At 45.1% G+C, this 19,715-nt stretch overlaps 1 protein-coding gene and 1 long non-coding RNA gene across 5 annotated transcripts in view; one reads left to right on the top strand and one right to left on the bottom strand.

The window, feature by feature from the left end:
* LOC148162560 (uncharacterized) overlaps window positions 1–4,180 on the bottom strand; it is a 37,565-nt gene extending 33,385 nt beyond the window's left edge. The window contains exons 1-3 of one of the 2 annotated variants that reach the window (XR_015766725.1): window positions 3,867–4,180; window positions 3,281–3,426; window positions 2,503–2,643 (exon numbers count right to left, since the gene is read on the bottom strand). This is a non-coding gene — a long non-coding RNA (uncharacterized LOC148162560). Of the gene's footprint in view, window positions 1–320; window positions 2,644–3,280; window positions 3,427–3,866 lie in introns of those variants that run through there. The other variant, XR_015766724.1, reaches the window with a different exon arrangement.
* A 43-nt stretch (window positions 4,181–4,223) lies between these two features.
* Window positions 4,224–11,164, top strand: LOC148162564 (GTPase IMAP family member 5-like). 3 transcript variants are annotated; one of them, XM_088018358.1, is made up of 3 exons: window positions 4,224–4,385; window positions 8,607–8,652; window positions 10,106–11,164. In XM_088018358.1, the coding sequence occupies exons 2-3, from the start codon at window positions 8,610–8,612 to the stop codon at window positions 10,990–10,992; spliced, it is 930 nt and encodes a 309-aa protein (XP_087874484.1). In that variant the 5' UTR covers window positions 4,224–4,385; window positions 8,607–8,609; the 3' UTR covers window positions 10,993–11,164. The 3 variants fall into 3 exon arrangements, with proteins under 3 accessions (XP_087874484.1, XP_087874483.1, XP_087874485.1); XM_088018357.1 differs by having other exon boundaries at window positions 4,225–4,385; window positions 8,604–8,652; XM_088018359.1 differs by lacking the exon at window positions 4,224–4,385 and adding an exon at window positions 4,563–4,626 and having other exon boundaries at window positions 8,604–8,652.
* Window positions 11,165–19,715: the final 8,551 nt, after the last annotated feature.

Here is a 19,715-nt window from a genome sequence, read left to right on the forward strand (position 1 = left end):
ATAAAGAGTGTAAGAACAGATGATTTCTTGTCAGACCCTGCAGTCCAGAACACCACTGAGTGATATTGGTATATCACCGAAAGAACAAAAGTGTCATCCCAGATTTCTATGAACAATAAAAATAGCGTTCAGATGTGAAGGAGAGCTAAAGGCTGTCTCACAGGAGCTTAGCTGATTTCCTGTCGGCCCACGGGCAGGACAACAAATATTGGAAGAAGTTCTTCGGGCCAAAGGAGTGAATGTGATACCAGACAGAAATCTGTAGTTACCGAAAGAAATAAAAAGCTCCAGAAGTGGCAAAAAAGAAGATAAATAGAAAGTCCATTTTCTTACATTTTATAGCTCTAAAAGATAACGGTCAAAAACAAAACGAGTCATAGTGTTTTGAGGAACTTACAACGTATGTAAAAGTCAAACATATAACATAGGAGGACACGCAGGAGGGAGAAATTGTAAGTATCCTAGTGTAGGTTTCTTAAACACATGTGAAGTGGCCTAGTATTACTGACATGTAGACTGTGATAAATGGTCTAAACACCCCTGAAAAGACAGGGACTGCCAGACTGGATTAAAAAGCAAGACCAACCATACGTTACTTAAAAGAAACTCACTATATATAGAACCAATGTATTCATTTTCTTTCGGTGCCTCACAAATTACCCCAAACGTGGCAGCTTGAAATAACACACGCTTATTAGCTCACAGTTCCTGTGGGTCAGGAGTCCAGGCATGGCCTAACTGGGTCCTCAGCTCAGAGTCCACAAAGCTTCAATCAAGGTGTCAGCCATGCAACCGTTCTCATCGGGAGTTCAGGATCGTTTTCCAAATTCGTTCAAGTTGTGGGCGGAATTGAGTGGCTTGTGGTTGTAGGACTGCAGTCCTCCTGGAGGGTCCCAGGCTGCCCCTCTTGATAGGGGGTTCCCAATAAGGAATATTTGCTTTCTTCAAAGCCAGCAGGAGAAGCTCTTGCTTTTCAAACTTTTCTGATTACGTCAGGCCCACCTGGTATAATCCCCCTTTGACTAACCTAAAACCAGCATTTAGGGACCTTAATTCCATGGCAGAGTCCCTTCACCTTTGCCATGGGAAGTGGCCTCCATCCTATTCACAGGTCTGCCCATGCTCAAGGGGAGGGGATAGTCCAGGGCACGTACACCAGGAACAAACGGAGCTTGGGGCCCATCTTAGAATTGTGTCTACCACAACCATATAGATGGGTTAAAAGTCAAAGGATGGGTAAAGAAATACCATGAAAACCCTAATGAAAAGAAAGCTGAATCACTATATTAATAGAAAAATAGGTTACAAACAAGGAATATGATCAAAGGAAAGCGCGCCTGGCTGGCTCAGTCAGTTAAGCAACCGGGACTGTTAGTTTCAGCTCAGGTCGTGATCTCAGGGTCGTGAGATGGAGCCCCGCATCGGGCTCTGACTCAGCACGAAATCTGCTTGAGATTCTCTCTCCCTCTGCCCCACTTGCTCATGCTCTGTCTGTCTCTCTCTCTCTCTCGAATAAATAAATAAATCTTTCTTTAAGAAAAAGATAAAGACAGACAATTACAGAAAGATAAATATGTCGACTTACCAGGAGGACTTCATAATCCTAAAAATGTGTGCACCTAAAACTTCTTCAAAATACATGAAGCAAAACCTAAACTAATCAAAAGGACAGATAAACCCAAAAGTGTACTTGGAGACTTTAACCTCCTTTCTTAGTATTCAGTAAAACACAAAGACAGAAAATCAGTAAGAATACAGGAAGCATAAGGCTGGAGACTTTCCCCTTAAGGTCGGGAAAAGGCCAGGATGTCCACCCTATCATTCCAGTTCAGCATCCTATTGGACATCCAGCCAGTGAAATGAGGAAAGGGAAAACAACCACCACGACCACCACCACCACCAAAAAAAACAAGTCATAAAAAGTGTAAAGGAAATAATAAAGTTCTCTTTATTCAGAGATGACATGATTATTTATGCAGAAAATCCCCAAAAGGGAAAAAATATTCCAGAACTAAGAAATTGGCTTAGCAAGGTAGGAGAATGCAAGGTCAACATGCAAGGATCCATTATCAGCAGTGAACCATTGGAAATTGGAATTAAATCATCAGCACTCTTATAGTAGCATTAAAAACCATGAACTACTTTGGGATAAATCTAAGATTTTAATGCTGAAAACTACAAATGTTGATGAGAAAAATCAAAGAAGACCTAAATAAATGGAAAGATAGCCTATGTTTGTGGATAAGAAAATTCAATATTATTAAGATGTCAATTCTCCCCTAATTTCATCAACAGAGCAACGCAATCTCAGTCAAAATCCGAGTGGGATTTTTGGTAGATATTCACAAGCTTCTTCTAAAATTTATACAAAGAAAACAAAGAACTACAACTATTTTGAACAAGAAAAAGTTGGAGGATTCATACTCCCTGATTGCAAGGTTTACTATAAATCTACACTCCTCATAACTGTGTGTAACAAATAGTATTGTCAGGGCTTCTTACCTGAGGAGTAGTCGCACTTTCTCCTGAGAGCACGGAAGTAGTGGGCTGCATCCGCTTGGCTACACAGCAGCCTACAACCTCCTCGTCTTTGCAATCTCTCGGAGGACCACCTGTGATACACATCGCATTCTGGTTTCATGCCTGTTCAAAGATAAAACTGGTTTTTTTCTCTTCCATGTTAATGGAGAGGTTTTCCAAGTTGGCAAGAGATTGTTTTAAATTATATTCCCCCCAAAATCTCAGACGATGATGATTAGGTGATTCTAAGCCTACCTTCCAATAGCAACAGAAAGGAATCTGGAGATTCTCTAGGACAAGACCGGGCCCTGCCTAAGCACGTATTGTGTTCTGATCTTGCTTTGCAACGTAACAGGTTTTGGCTTATTTGTTTAATTCTAATTCCAGTGTAGTTAATACACAGTGCTGTGTGAGTTTCAGGTGTTCAATATAGTGATTCAACAGTTCTAAACGTTACTCACTACTGCTCATCATGTTAAATGTACCCCGAATCCCCATGACCTGGTTCACCCACTCTCCACCCACCTCCCCTCTGGTAACCATCAGTTTGTTCTCTATGGTTAAGAGTCTGTTTCTTGGGTTATCTCTTTGCTTTCTCTGTTCATTTGTTTCCTTTCTTAAATTCCACATATGAGTGAAATCATAGGGTATTTGTCTTTCTCTGACTGATCTTATTTGCCTTACACCCTTTACATCTGTCCAGGTTGCAAATGGCAAGATTTCGTTTTTATGGCTAAATAATAATCCATTGCATATATACCAGATCTTCTCTATCCATTCATCTATTGCTTCCATAGTGTGGCTCTTTAAATGATGCTGCAAATACAGTAGGTTGTCTTTTAGTTTTGTGGATTGTTGCCTTTGCTGTGCAGAAGCTTTGTATTTTGATGCGGCCCCAACAGCTTCCTATGGCAAGAGAAACAAAAGCAAAGTAATTGCTCTAGATTCATAACTGTAGCCTTAACTGTGCAATCAGTAGACAAAGAGAAGAGCCACAGCCTCCCAACCCTCCCCTCCCCACCCACCCCCACCCCCACCCCCACCCCCAATAAATGGACCCAGAAGCTCCAGACCCCTAAAGCCCCTCAGGGCTGGTTTGTCAGAGGACAGAGAAGGGACAGCCAGCACAAGGGGTCTGGCAAGTCCTTCAAATCCCGTCCTTAGAGCTGTTCTTTCAGCCCCTCCGTGGACCAGCACAGCCTTTCTGTCCCTGGTAGGCAGGAGCATGCATTCTAGAAACAGAGCCTTGACCAGGGGTCTGGGGAGTCCCGCGGAGCAGGTGCTCCTGCCATAGGGGCTGAGGGGAGTGGCTGGCGCCCCACTAGGTCATGGGGGCGTTTCTTAACCTGGGGGGTCCATCACTGCCTTCAGAGCCTCTACTTCCACGCTCTGCTTATTTCAACGAGTCCTAAAAAGCAAATGGGAGGAGGCATGGCGACCCTGGCAGGCTGGGGCAGGAGTCGACCCGTTAAGGGAGCCACATGCCCCTTGCTCCCTGCTCTCCCGGTGCTGAGGGCAGCAGTTCCGCCGCGGACCCCGGGGGTCTGTCCTGGTCGGAGCGGGGGCCGCGCTCGCTAAGCCCCTTTGCCTTCTGGCCCCCAGGCCCAGCCCTGGAACCTAAGGCTTCACTCGCAGCTCCTCCCCAGCCACACCCCCACCCCCACTTCCTGCGGCGCCCTCTCCGCCTGGAGAGCGGCCCCGAGAACCTGCAGCCGCCCCAGAGGCGCCCGCCCGCCCCCCAGAGCCGCCTGCGCCCCGAGAGCCTCGGGGAGAGCCGCCCGCTCCCCACCGCCCAGAGCTGGCCTGCGCCCTGAGAGTAGCCTGGGGAGCCGCCGTCCAGCACGGAGCCCGCAGCGCTGAGCCTGGTAAGGGGAACCCGGTGCAGGTCCCAGCGTCTTTGGGGGTCTGAGGGCCCCGGGTCTGGCTGGTGACTCTGCTGTGATCTCACCCAGGCTACCGCCCTTGTGGGTTCGCCCCGCACTGGACCCGGCCGGTGATGGTCAGAGTTTCGTGCACTGTGGACTCGGGTGGCCGGGAAACAGGGTGGGAACCTCTGACCCTGTGCTCACAACCCAGCGATTTCATGACCGAGTCTTCGTCCAAAAGGTCTGTCTGGAAGAGGAAGATGGATTCTCAGGGTTCCAAATGGCAAATATGGAATCATTATTTTCTCACCACCCGTGAACCCAGCCTTTCAAAGGAGACTCCCCAGGGGACATTGTCTCATGACTTTGCTCTGGAAGCCATTCCATTCTCTCCCAAATCTCCCTCCCCCCCGCATTTCCTGTGACAGGAGGAGGGACTCTATTCTAAGGCAAACAGACTATGCTCAGGGCATATGGGAACAATCCTTTTGTCTGTTAACCCTTCAGTGAAAGACACATCACAACCTCACAAAGACTAAAGTACCCAACAAGTGACACTCATACCAGGAAATATAGGGACTGGGCAGTTGAGTGAAGGAGATATTTATGAATAAGGCACACAAGAAATATTTTTATCCTTCCCAGAACAGCATTAGAGAGCTTGCTTTCTCAAGTTTGATAAAATAAAAAATAAAATCAGGCTCATATAATTTAAAAATCAGAATGTACATTATGTTTCTTTGCCTTAAACTCTTACCTAAGCTACACCCTCCTACTATCCCTGTCCGATGCTGTCATCATCTCCGCTTGCTCGCTGCTTGCCACTCTCTGCTGACACCTGGTCCCGTTTTGGAGGAGATTAGGCAGAATTTTCCTTTGGAGGAGAAATCTGCCTCCATTCCCCGTTGTCTCACTTTTGCCTACTCTGAGATTGACACATACTGCATTCCTGCAGCTATACGTGCTTCCTCCAGTCTTTTCTGATGCTTTACCATCCTGTTACTCTTTTGTCTATGACTCATTTTGTCTTTTCTGTCAGTATCATTTCGGACTCACCTCTGGACACGTTCTTTTTTAAGATTTCATTTATTTGTTTTGTTGTAGAGAGAGCATGCACCCAGGCAGGGTTGGGAGGATGAGGGAGAGAATCTCAAGCAGACACCACACTGAGTACCGGGTCAGGCAGGGGGCTTGATCTCACGACCCTGAGATCATGACCTGAGCCAAAATCAAGAGTCGGACCCTTAACTAACTAAGCCACCCGGGCGGCCCTGGACACTTTCTTATCTGTTAATATCTGCCTAAAAATCTATCCCTCAGGGGGAACGTATGTCTCCCCCTGCAGTCTGACCACTCAGAAGGTGGCTCAGGAGAACCACCTGGGCTGCATCTCAGCTAATGTAACCTGAGGTTCACTGGCATTTTGTGTCAGCCACATTACTCCATTTGGGTCTCACTTAAGTCAAAACATCAGATTGTTTTAAACTGAAATGCTTCAATTCAGAGCAACCCCTTCCTCCTGCAATTTTATTTTTGAATAATCTTTCAAAAAAAAAAGAAGAAAAACGTGCACTCGAGGTTTTGCCATACAATTCTCTGTGTTCATTTTAAGGCAGGCTTCCAGCCTGTCAACATCAGTTTATGTCCTGACTGCGGGATGGTAACATTGTATGTGGTGTTCCGAGAGGCTGGTGGATTTGTTTAGAAGAATCTCTTTTACCCCCTGTGGAATCAAGGAGAATTTGCAGGCCAAGGAGCACCTGCCCTTTTTTTAATCTTAATTGTGTGGCAATCTGGTGACCTTGGGCAGGTCATTTGATGTTCAATTTCCTAATATGCAAATATTGTTGACAGTTCAACACCTATTTTGATCACATCACAGGGAATTTAGAAGGACAATTAGAATCGCGGACAGGAAGGAACTCTGAAGGTTACAGATGGCTGCAGAGAGGATGCTTCTGATGATGAAGCCCATTGTCAACATCCTCACCTCTATCACGGTCTTTATCACATGAATTGATGGATTCCAGCATATTTTCTGAGGTTCCCAAACCTCAGAAAATGCCATCTAAAGTACAAAAGATGTCAGAGAATTTGAGCAGTTTTAGCAGAAGCCAGATAATTGACCGGAAGCTAGGACAGCCCATGGAAAAGGGTGAGGAAAATGCTCTTCTCAGGGCTTAAGGAAAGGAGGGAGCAGGGGAAAGGAGGGAGAAGGAAAGGAAGAAAGGAAACAAAGGAAGGAAGTTATCTTCGTACATTCTGATAACCTGGAAGTGGATGGTTTCCCCCAAGGAGGGCCAAAAACATCCACTGCATGAATGGAAGAAGGAGCAAAAGTTATTTCATTATAACAGAAGCAACCCGAATAACAAATAAACTATGAAAAACATTTTTCATTCAATGGTAATTAGTAAAATGCAAGTTTAAACCAATTCAGATGTCCTTACTTACGCCCTTAAGAGTGACAAAAAATTAAGTCTAACGTCACCAAGTTCAAGTGCAGGTTTGGGAATTCTCCTCTGTGGCCGGTGCCAGTGGGAGTTCGCCCAACCATCCTGGGGTCGTACTTGGCAATATCTAGTCAGGCGGCAGCTGTCTGCCCCAGGTAATTTGTTGCACGTGTGCGCCGGGGGACAGAGATGGGATTATTCTGCAGCATTGTTTGTAGAAGCAAGCAGGTAGTTTGAAACAGCTTAAACGTCTGCTAATAAATAATTGAGGGGCACCTGGGTGGCTCAGTCCATTAAGCGTCCGATCTTGATTTCGGCTCAGGGCATGATCTCAGGGTTGTGGGATCGAGCCCCAGGAAGGGCTCCACGCTCAGTGTGGAGTCGGCTTGAGAGTCTCTCCCTCTGCCCCTCTCCCCACTCGTGCTCTCTCTAAATAAATAAATAAAATCTTTAAAAAAATTGATAAAACGTTACATACATAACATCATTTACATAAAAAATTGCAAATAGAACACAGTACTATACACTATCTATAGAGACATGTGTATGTAGAAGTATAAATAGACAAACGAGTATGATCCTTAAAATCCTCAGAATATTGGCTCCCTCTGAAGGAAGGAGGGAGGGGGACTGACACTGGGGAGCCGAAAAATGTAGATGGAGCTGTATGTGTAATGTTTCCACTTCTCGGTCAAACAGAGCAGCTGCAGCAGATGCCGAACTATTTACATTCGTTCATGGTAAACGGTGGCCATTTGTTGTATAACTTTGTGGACTTCACCACTTAATAAGGGGGTTTCACAACCACATCACCTTTAAAACTGAATAAATGCAATGCAGCCTCAGAGCTCATCTTAATTACCGTTGCGTGTCTCGTGCACCCTTGCCTTTTCTAACCCCAAGAAGAAAGACCCAATATTCTGTCTCATTGCAATGAAACTTTCATGCCAATCAATGGTTGTGCCGATTTCTGGTTAAATCTGCTGGGATACAAAAATGATGATATTGGGAGACCTCAGAGGACCCAGAGCCCACCAGGAAAGAAGCTGGATTAAAATCTGAGCAGGCGATGAGGTTATCTTGAATTTGTCCTGAATGTTGATTCTTTCCCTTCAGTTATGGCACCACCTTCTCCCTGATGGGTGTGTGGGGTGGGGGTTGGAAGGGGTAAGGAAGGTGTCAGTGCCCGGCTCTCTACCACTCTTTCCTCTGCTGTCAGTCCCTGAAGGAGTCCTTGTTCCCACTCTGCCCTCCCACTGGAAGGAACCTTGTGCTTTCCTCTTTGCCCCTGGAATGTCCATCTGACACAGCTTCTGGGACTGGAAATTCTCAGTACTTCAGACAAACCAATGCCATTTACAGCAAGGCAGGTTTTTTCTCTGTATTCTAGCGAGTTCACCTACTTTGATCGCAAACACTAATAATAATGTCCCACTCCTGGTTCCACAGAAGAATGGTTTTTTTCATTTCACTTCAAGTTGGAGAAAGAGAATCAACTGATTTGTTTTAAAATATTTCCTAATTTCCTGTAAGTTGCAAAAACAAAAGCAACAAGTGCATTGCGTCAACATAAGCTAGCTTCGCCTGGGGTTTGCCCAAAATTAGTCATAGGTATTTGAAAGTATAATATGAGTTCAAAAACTAGCAATGGAAATGGCTTATCCTAGGATAATTATTCTTAGATGTCTGCATTAAAAGTGTTCTCAGGCCTTAGCAACTCCTATATGAATACTTGCTTTTATTCCTTTCCTGTTTTCTATTCCAGAAGACGATGGAAGGGCTTCAGAGGGGCAGATACGGAACGATGGCTGAAGGTAAGGAAGCCCGGACATTCTCAGGAGCTCCGGGCACCCGGGAGAGTCGCCGTTCTCTCTCCATCGACCCCCACCTCAAACACAGGGATAGAAACCCTGTTATTTTAAAGTGAAGAAGAGGGGCATCTGGGTGGCTCAGTCGGTTGAGCGTCTGACTCTTGGTTTCAGCTCGGGTCATGATCTCAGGGTCCTGGGATCGAGCCCCGTGTCATGCTCCATGCTCGGTACGGAGTCTCCTTCATACTCTCTCTGTCTCCTACCCCTCATAATCATGCTATTTCTCTCTCTCTCTCTCTAAAATAAATAAATAAAATCTTTAAAAAATAAAAATTAAAAAAAAGTGAAGAAGAAAGAGGCAAAAATCACTTGCTCTCTACCTTCCCTGTGGTCATCACCCCATCCACTGTCACCCACACGTGATTGGTGGGAAATGTGGAAGTGAAACTCCCAAGTCAGAGTCTGAAGGATTTGGAACCCGACTGTGAGAACAATTTCTCTTTCCTGGTCTGCTCCCAACAGGAAAGAGGAAAAGTTCCCGTAGAGATTTAGGAATCACCCTTGTTACCAATACTTAAGGAAAGGAAGTACCAACACAGAGTAGAAGGAATAAACTAAGAGATTTTAGGAGGCTGAAATGAACTTAATTCATTTGAACTCATAAGAACTCTAAAAGTCCTGGGGTTCTCACCTGCCTTCACCCGTTGAAGATTTTACTCTCGGCTCAGCGTCACCCTCCCCAACACCATTCTATAGACATCTCCTGCGATTCAGTCGGCCAGATCCCTCCAACCCCTGTGCTTCTAATGCTCCTCACTCTTCACTAGCCTCCCATCCGGGGACATCTCCCAGACTTTGTCCTTGACATTCACAATCTTCTGTCATCTCACTTTTTAAGATCCAAGTGCCCACCCCAAGAGCAGAGACCCGGAACAGTCAGCTGGTCCTTGGTGGGAGGTCACTGCACCTCTGACCTCTGAGCTGTCCTTTTCCCCTGAGGTTCGGATGCATGTGTTGAGCGCTGCTGTGGGGGTATGATGGGGATGTGGGGGTGGAGAAGAGGGGATAATATTTTCTCACTTGTGGCTTCTCGTCCCCTGCCTCCTTCTAAACTTATATTTATGTAGCGTGAAATTGGCCAAAGCACCATCTGTGGAAAAGCATGGGGACCACAGTCCTTTTCCCCAAAAAGCCCTGTTTTCCCTGCTCTAGAGGAAGTGCTTGGAGATCCCAGGGCGCTTCCTCCCTGGGCTGTGGGTCGAAGCATGAGCTTCTAACGTAGGTTTTCTGTGATCCACGGGCATCCGAAAGTTGTATACACACTTTTGTATGTATTTAGATAGGATTGATTTGGGGGAGGGAGGTCCACAAGTTTCATGAGGTATCATGAAGGTCCAAGGCCCGAAAACCGTAAGAATCACTAACTTAGTGGGACACAAAAAATTTGTTTTTATAGGCAGAGAGGAAGATAACTGGTTTGCAACATCCACCTCACTGAGGATCATCCTGGTGGGCAAGACGGGCACTGGGAAGAGTGCCACAGGGAACAGCATTCTCCGCCAGCCAGTGTTTGAGTCCAGGCTGGGGACCCAGCCTGTGACCAAAACCTGCCAGGGTGAGACAGGGACCTGGAACGGAAGGAAACTCCTGGTGGTTGACACGCCCTCCATCTTTGAGGCAGAGGCTCAGACCCAAGAGATGTACAAGGACATCGGGGACTGCTACCTGCTCTCTGCCCCGGGGCCCCATGTACTGCTGCTGGTGACCCAGCTGGGGCGCTTCACTGCCCAGGACACGGTGGCCGTGAGGAGGGTGAAGGAGGTCTTCGGGGCAGGAGCCATGAAGCACGTGGTGGTCCTCTTCACCCACAAGGAGGACCTGGACGGCGAGTCCTTGCACGATTACGTCACACACACGGAAAACCAGAGCCTGAGGAGCCTGGTGGGGGAGTGTGGGAGGAGGTACTGTGGCTTCAACAACATGGCCACCGGGGAGGAGCAGAAGGCGCAGCTGGTCGAGCTGATGGCTGTGGTGGGGAGGCTGGAGAGGGAGAATGAGGGCGCCTTCCACAGCAATGACCTCTTCTTTGAAGCCCAGAGGCTGCGGCGAGGGGGCGGCTGTGCCCGCGGGGAAGAGCACAGGCGCTACCTGGACAGGGTGCGGGCGCAGCTGGGAAAGCAAAGGCGACACCTGAGAGACCCCAGGAGTAAGTGGGCCTGCGGGGCGCTGCTCAGAGTCACAAGAGGGATGTTTTCTTGCAGTGGGATAACTGTTGTCCTCATTATATGCATTTTGATTTTTCTTGCCGCTTTAATTAACTTGTGTATTACTCATGGACACTGAGCATTTTCAGTGATTTCTGCAATCAGCTGACTTATCTTTTCAGAGTCGCCATGTCTGTGTCAGATTCTTTGTTTTTTACATGATTTCACGTTCTTTTGCTCTTCGTCACATCAGACATACTGTCCATCTTCTTCAAGTGCTCTTAGGTCAATAAAATCCAAAGGAAAAACTATTTTTCTTTTTTTTTTTTTGTTAAAAATTGTGACGGTACACGAGAAACTAACTGTCCGGAAGTGTTTGGGGACGTGCTGGGAGGCAGGCGGTGGGGGGTGAAGCCGTGGGGATGCCCCAGCTCTGGTCCCACCTTTGTGCCGTCAGGCTGTTGAGGGGCGACAGGTGTTTTATGAAAAGCCGGTGGCATCTTCCTTATTTTATTCAGAAACCTACCTGATTTCATCAGAGTTGGTCATAAGAGCTGATGCCCACCCCCAACCCCACCCCTGCGAGAGAGAATGATGAGGATGGAGGTGGGGGAGAGATCCCGAGGTGAGAAGAGGCCGGGGAACAGGTGCAGGAGGGGGCCTACCATGGTGGGGAAGGAGAGAAAGGGGTCAGTGCAACAGGGTGGGGGCTGAGCCTTAGGAAAAGCAGTCACTTGGAAATTCTCAGTGGTTGGAAATAAAGGAAGAGAATAATATTCACTCCTTCTCATAGAAACAGAAGTAATTTGGGGGAAAGAAGTTGGCGGAAAGCCTGACATCCACTGTTTCCAGACACTGGAGTAGAGTTTCCTTGCCTCAAAGCAGGAAACGGGTTCCATGTCCCCTCGCTTCAGTTCCCCGTCTCCCTGGACCCATGCATCTCCTGCCTGGGGCTTCCTGTGTCCACACTCTCAGCTGACCAAAGAAGGCCTGTCTCTGGCTGACTCAGGTGAGTCTTCCTCTTCAGGTTTACCCTTCTCGGTCTCATGTGGTGTGGCCTGACTAGGGGTCCACTCTGGCCCCAGTTGCCCTCCATTCATGGAGAGGGTTTGGGGAGCTCCATTTTGATCTTGATTCCTGCTACACTCTCTACTGCAGCATACTAGGGGTGCTGTGCTTTGGATGAAAAGGTGATAGTTTACCCAAATGACTCCATTCTTTGTATGTATATGCTTTTATTCAGAACTATGGAGGAAAGAAGGGGCTCCTTGCCATTCTGAATGGAAACAGTGACATCTGGAATAGCAGTTCAAAAATTATTAATACACTTACTCTTTTGTCTTTCTAAGCGTATGACCATGGCTAAAATCTGCCAGAGGTATACTTTTGGGGTTTACACACTGGATGGAAGAGGAATCATATCTGAATGCAATTTGATATGCATTTCTTTCCATATGTGTGCAATTAAGCATCTTTTCATATGTTTAGTATCAGTTTTTTTTCTGCTGTCTTCTTTTCTTGCGTCCATTTTTACAATGGGTTGCTGCTCCCTTACCTTTCAATTTCCTAGAAACTTTACTTATTAGGCAGATTAGTCATGTGTCTATTTTATGGGTTATAAACATTATTTTCTAGTTTGTTATTCAAACAATTACTTTGTTTTTGTTGTTGTTGTTGTTGTTTGTTTTTAATGATTTTATTTTTAAGTAATCTCTGCACCCAGTGCGGGGCTCGAACTCACAACCCCGAGATCCAGAGTCTCACACTCCATTAACTGAGCCAGGCAGGCGCCCCTTTACTTTGTTTTTTAAATGTAGATGTGTATTGCTATTATGTAGGCATATGAATCCATAAATTTGTGTGCTCTGGTTTTTGAGTCATACTTAGAAAGAATTTCCACATGCATCAATTATGGTGGAATACTTTTTCTGTTGCCTTCTGGACCTTTTTTATTTTCTTTGTGCTAACATTTAAATCTTTTATTCATTTGTAATTTATCTTGGTGTTTATCAAGCACTGATCCTGCCTTTCTAGCATAGACTATACTTCAGGTTACTAAGTAAGTGAAGAGGGAAAGAATATCCTAATACAAATATTCTAGCTACATATTGGAAAGGAAATAGGAGAATAGAATATGACCATTTTGCAACACTTATTTAAATAATGGTTTACTCAGTGATCATCACTAAGTTCCCCCTGATGGAAACACAGGGCACTGTTTACGAGTAACATTGCCAAAAATACTGAACCACCCATCCTGTAATACTGTGAATTATAAGACATATGTATTTGATCAAATGACCAAAATATATTTTTCATATGTATTTGGTTTTTGTCCGTGGTTCATGGCTCACAGCTCCTAAACCCCTTGAAATTTTCTGTCATACTGGTGATAAAGGTGTCTTTGTTATGTTAATGAAGGCGACTTTCAGACCCACCAAGGTGGGGCACTGGTTGTCCAGAGGACCAACAAGGTGATTAGAGGATTGGAACTCTCAGTCCCAGCCAGACTTCCCAGGACCAGAGAGGTGAGGGGTGGAGGTTGAATCAACCAATGGCTAATGACTAGGTCTATCAGGACTATGCATCGAAGCCTGCACAGAAACTCAAAAGGTCTGGGTTTAAATATAAAGACACAGATAGGTTAAAGTCGACGAACTGGAAAAGATAGAGCGTACATGAAGTATACGAAGCCTGCAGTGGCTATATTGCTATCAGACAGGATTTTCTCCTTCGGTGCCCGCGGTTCTCGGTCACGCCCCTTCGAAGAATGAAGAGGGAGACCAGGCAGAGTGGTGGACAGCAGAGCAAGGGTTTATTGAGTTTAGCAATAGTACAAGCTCTCAAAGAGGGAGGGGACCCGAGAGGCTTGCCACCGGAATTTCTAAGTCTAGGGGGTTTTATGGGCTTGTTGGCTCGATGGTTTAATCTGATTAAATCCCTGTGCCTGTCATCCAATCAGGTTTCCGTCATCTATCTATCACGCAGGAAAGGGTGGAGGGCTCCTTCCAGGGTGGTGTAAAATCCTCTTACAAGTGGTTTCCTCTTAGGGCGGGGGGCCCCTTGTCCCTGCCTGCCTTTCTTCAACTGTCCTTCATCGCATGCACCTCATAAGTAACCGAGTTTCAGAAAAACAAGAAAACTTCAAAATTAAAGAAGTAAAACTGGCAGAAGTGAATGGAGAAACAGACACATCCATGGTTATAGCTGGAGATTTCAACAGTCCTTTTGCAACAGGGTGTATTATTTCCTTTTCTCCTGAAAACTGAGCAAGATAAGGGAAGAGAAATCGTGTTTCATAATTCAGATTTCTTCCCATTGAACTCTGACTTGAGATTTCACTTCCACATTTCCCACAGTCTCATCGTTGAGTGGATGGGATGGGGTCTGGAGAGGAGTGTGGAGGGACAGACGGAAGGTGAACTGTAGGACTCAGATGATGGTTCCAGGTCTGGTAGGCAGGGTGGCCTGGTGCATGCTATCTAAGCTTTCTGGGCCTCAGGGTTCTCTCTTGTCAAAAAAAGGGAGTCGTTTTTCTCCTGTGTGAGTGGAGTTGGAGTCCCTGACATCGCCGTGAGTGGATGGAAGAGACTGTTGCCAGTGCCCCAGGGCTGTGAGCCGTGGTGTGCCCAGCATCCTGGAAGGCCTGTTCTCACACAGCCTGGAAGGTGTCTGGCCCGACCAGGCAGCTGCCATCAGAATTTCCACCAAGGGGCTAAATTACATAGCTGAGCTGATCATGCCCAGAGGGTTGGCCAAGCCGGAGCATGGGCAGAGGCTGGCCCAGGGTGAGTCGACACTGGGTTTGTCCATTCTTGAGCAAAGTCATCTGTGCTCAAAGTGGAAAAGGAGTGAGTATTGGGGCCGGGGACAGACATGCAGTAGGGAAAGTATTCTCCCCTCTTCTCTTCAATAGCAAAGGAGGTTGGCTTTAGCAATGGGTAGAAAAAAAAGAGGAAATGGGTCTTTACCACTTACTTTTCCATCCTTCAGTGACAGAGTCTTGAGTGTTTTCCAAGCCCAGAAAATCCCCTTTTCAGCCTTAGAATTCGACACTGGAGGGCCATCAATAAGGCCTTTGCTCAGATTCCGATGATGGTTTAGGGAATCATGAGGCTGCTAGGGCAGAGAAGAAGACATTTCTGGTACCTCTCTATTACTGATTTCTAGCTGGATTCCACTGTGGTCGGAGAACACACTCCATACGATTTCAACTCTCTTACATTTGTTGACATTTGTCTTGGAGCCCAGGATGTGGTCTATCTAGGTCCGTGTTCCATGTGCACTTGAGAAGGATGTGTCGGCTCCGCTTGTTTCTATCAATATCAGTTAGATCCTGTTGATTGATGGTGTTATGGGGTCAATTCTCCCATAACCTTGCTCATTTTCTCAAAATTGCACTATCAGTGGTTGAGAGAGGGATATGCAGTCTCCAAATGGAATGGTGGATTCCTCAATTCTCCTTTCGATTCTTTCAGTTCTTGCCTCACACGCTTTGTAGTTCTGTTTTTGGGAATACACATTTAGGATTGCTTTGTCTTCTTGCTGGAATGACCTTTCCATCACTGCATAATGTCCCTCTCTGGTTTTGGTAACTTTCTTTGCTCTGAAGTCCACTTTATTTGATATTACTATACCCATTCCTTCTTTCCTTTGCATGTTTAACATTTGCACTCTTTATGTTTTCTCACCCTTTTCTTTTCAACTGGTTTCTACCGTAACATCTGAAATTATTTTCTGGGAAGCAGCATATACTTGGGTCACATGGTTGAATCTACTCTCCAGTTTCTATCTTTTAATTTAGATCCCTACATTTAATAGAATTAATCATCGAGGCGTTAGTGCATAAGTCTGCCATTTTTATTTTGTTTTTTCCTTTGTTCTCTCCAGTTTTCACTTCTCTATTTTCTCCTCTACATTCTTGTGGGTCACTTGAACAATTTCGTAATTCTATTCTGATTTTAATATAGTGTTTTTATATTTATTCATTCATTTTAGTTTTTATTTAAATTCCAACGAGTTAACATACGGTGTATTATGAGTTTCAGGTGTACAGTTTAGTGATTCAACACTTCCATATGACACCGGGAGCTCATCCGCCCTCCTTAATCCCCATCACCTATTTCACCCAACTCCCTACCCCCCATCTCCCCTCCGGTAACCATCAGTTTGTTGTCTATAGTTAGGAGTCTGTTTTTTGGTTTTCCTCTCTCTTTTTTCCCCCCTCTGATCCTTTGTTTTGTTTCTTAAATTCCATATATGAGTGAAATCATATGGTATTTGTCTTTCTCTGAGTGAGACTGACTCTGACTTTTACTTAGCATAATACTATCTAGCTCCAACCATGTTGTTGCAAATGGCAAGATTTCATTCTTTCTGATGGCTGAGTAATATTCTATTACATATATGGGCTCTTTTCATAATTTGGCTATTGTTGATAATGCTGCTATAAACATCGGGGTGCACGTACCCCTTTGAATAGTATTTTTGTATTCTTTGGGTCAATACCTAGCAGTGCAATTGCTGGGTCATAGGGTAGTTGTATTTTTAACTTTTTGAGGAATCTCCATACTGTTTTCCAGAGTGGCTGCACCAGTTTGCATGCTCAACAATAGTGCAAGAGGATTCCCCTTTCTCCACATCCTCGCCAACACCTGCTGATTCCTGTGTTGTTGATTTTAGCCATTCTGACTGGTGTGAGGTGATATCTCATTGTAGTTTTGATTTGTAGTTCCGTGATGATGAGTGATGTTGAGCATCTTTTCACGGGTCTGTTGGCCATCTGTCTTCTTTGGGAAAATGTCTATTCATGCCTGTTGCCTGTTTTCTAATGGGATTATTCATTTTTGGGGTGTTGAGTTTTATAAGTTCTTTATAATTTGGATGCTATCCCTTTATCAGATATATGTCACTTGCAAATATTTTCTCCCATTCTGTCAGTTACCCTTTAGTTTTATTGATTGTTTCCTTTGCTGTGCAGAAGCTTTTTATTTTGAGGAAGTCCCCAATAGTATATTATTGCTTTTGTTTCCCTTGCCTCGGGAGACAGATCTAGTAAGAAGTTGTTATGGCCAATGTGAAAGGGGTTGATGCCGGTGCTCTCCTCTAGGATTTTAATGGTTTCCTGTCTCACATTAGGTCTTTCATCCATTTTGAATTTATTTTTGTGTATGGTAGTAAGAAGTAGTCCAGTTTCATGTTTTTGCATTTTGCTGTCCAATTTTCCCAAGAGCATTTGTTGAAGAGACTATCTTTTCCCCATTGAATATTCTTCCCTGCTTTGTCAAAGATGACTTGACCATATAGTTGTGGGTTCATTTCTGGGTTTTCTCTTCTGTTCTGTTGATCTGTGTGTCTGATTTTGTACCATAATACTTAGAACAACCACTAAAATAGTTATTCAGAAAAGAACACTTTAGAAACACTGTTTAAAAAACACTGTTTTAAAGTGTTCCTTTCTGAATAGCTATTTAGTGGTTTAGTGGTTGTTCTAGGTACCACCGTCCATTGGTATTATCATTTTACCAGCCAGGGTGAAGTATATGAACTTAACCCCTCTTCAGAACATTGAAACTCCCCTGTCTACAATGTAATTGTCCTTTTTTAAAGATTTTTATGTATTTATTTGCCAGAGAGAGACAAAGCGAGAGAGGGAACACAAGCAGGGGGAGTGGTAGAGGGAGAAGCAGGCTTCCTGTGGAGCAGGGAGCTCGATGCGGGGCTCGATCCCAGGACCCTGGGATCATGACCTGAGCCGAAGGCAGACGCCCAACGACTGAGCCACCCAGGCGCCCTACAATGTAATTGTGTTGAATTTATTTCTTCTACATAAATTTAGAACCATATCAGACAGTGTTGTAATATATTCCTCAATCATCAACCATAATTAGAACTCAAGGAGAAGGAGAGTCCATTCACCTACATTTTTGCTACTTTCTTTCTTCCTGACGTTCCAAGTTCCTTTTTATTGTTTCTTTCTGTTTCAAATCTTCCTTAGTCTTTTCGAGAAGGTCTCCTGGTGACAAATTCCCTTAATTAGTTTTCCTTCACCTGAGAATGTCATGATTCCCCTTTTATTCTTGAAGAACATATTCTCTGGCAACAGAGTTCTGGGTTGTCAGTCCTTTTCTTTCAACACTTGAAAAATGCTTTGTCACTTCCTTCTGATGTTCATGGTTCCTGATGAGAACTCTGGAGATGACCCTGTACCTCTCCAGGGTCTGCCACTTCCACAGCCCCTGTCTACAGAACGGTAGGAACCAGGCACCTAGCCCCCATCCCACTATGTGTTTAGGGTTAGGGCAGGTATCTTTCCAGGAACTTCCAATTTGTCCACATGTATGATCACCTTGTGCTTGAATGTCACCCAGCTCCACAGTGGGGCTCAGCTCGCTTCAGTTTTGATCCACAGCTACCCCTTTGGGACTGATGTCCTCCCTAGGTCATTACTGCCACCACTGGGACATCCTCAGAGGAGAGTGATACTGGGGCAGCCTGCATTCCCTTACTGCCCTGCCTACTCACATCTATGTGCGACCTGCCATTTCATCTCCTTCAATGGCACAAACATGTAATCCTCGTATGTTGACCAGGGTTAACGAGAGGGAATCACAACATGAAGGATGTTCAGTTGGCTCTTGAACAACGTGAGTGTGAACTGCGTGGGTACACTTCTATGTGAATTTTTTTCAGTACATACTGTACAGTACTATGTGGGGCGCCCGGCTGGCTCAGTCAATGGAGCATGTGGCTCTTGATCTCAGGGTTGTGGGTTCGGGGCCCATGTTGGGCCTAAAGATTACCTAAAACTAAAATCTTAAAAAAATTAAATAAATACTGTAGAGTACGGTAAATGTATTTTTCCTCATTATGATTTTTTAAAAGATTTTATTTATTTATTTGTCAGAGAGAAAGAGAGAGCACAAGCAGGGAGAGGGGCAGAGGGAGAGGGAGAAGCAGGATCCCCGCTGAGCAGGGAGCCCAATGCAGGGCTCGATCCCAGGACCCCGGGATCATGACCCGAGCCGAAGGCCGACCTGAGCCACCCAGGTGTCCCTGCCTTATGGTAACATTTTCTTCTTCTAGTTTACTTTATTGTAAGACTACAGCATGGAATACATATGACATACAAAATATGTGTTAATCAACCATTTCCATTATTAGTAAAATTTTGGGGGAGTTTAAAGTTATACTCAGATATTGAATTTAAATAAATTTTGTTTTAAATTGTATCTGGAAAAAAAAAGTTATACTCAGATATTCAATTGTGGGTGAGGGCGACGTCAGTGCTGTTAACCCTCCCCGCCCCCGCCCCGCCAAGTTGTTCAAACATCAACTGTATTATTATTTCCTAGGGCTGCTATAACGAAGTACCACTAACTGGGTGGCTTATGAAGACATAAATTTGTTTTCTCACAATTCTGGAGGCCAGAAATCCAAAATCAAAATGTTGGTAGGGCCATACTCCCTGTGAAGACAGAAGGGGGTTCCTTCCTTGCCTCTTCCGGGTCCCGATGTCCCCAGGGGTTCCTTGGCAGCATAGTCCCATCTCTCCCTCCATCTTTATGTGACTGTCTTCCCTCTGTGTGTGTCTGTGGCCACATTGCCCTCCTCTGATAAGGATACCAGTCATGTGGATTGAGATGACCAAGTGGTCTTATCTTAACAATCAAATCTGCAAAGACCTTGTTTCTAAATAAGGTCACATTCATAGGTACTGCGGGTTAAGACTTGAACATATCTTTTTTGCGGGAACCCAATTCAACCCACAGGAGGGGAGAAAAGCTTAAAAAGTGAAGTTGAGGGGCGCCTGAATAACTCAGTTGGTTGATCTCCCGACACTCGGTTTCAGCTCAGGTCTTG

The sequence above is a fragment of the Eumetopias jubatus genome, unplaced genomic scaffold, assembly GCF_037043125.1.
Source record: "Eumetopias jubatus isolate StellerSeaLion01/CBP00866 unplaced genomic scaffold, mEumJub1_p1.0 scaffold_14, whole genome shotgun sequence".
Lineage (NCBI taxonomy): Eukaryota > Metazoa > Chordata > Mammalia > Carnivora > Otariidae > Eumetopias > Eumetopias jubatus.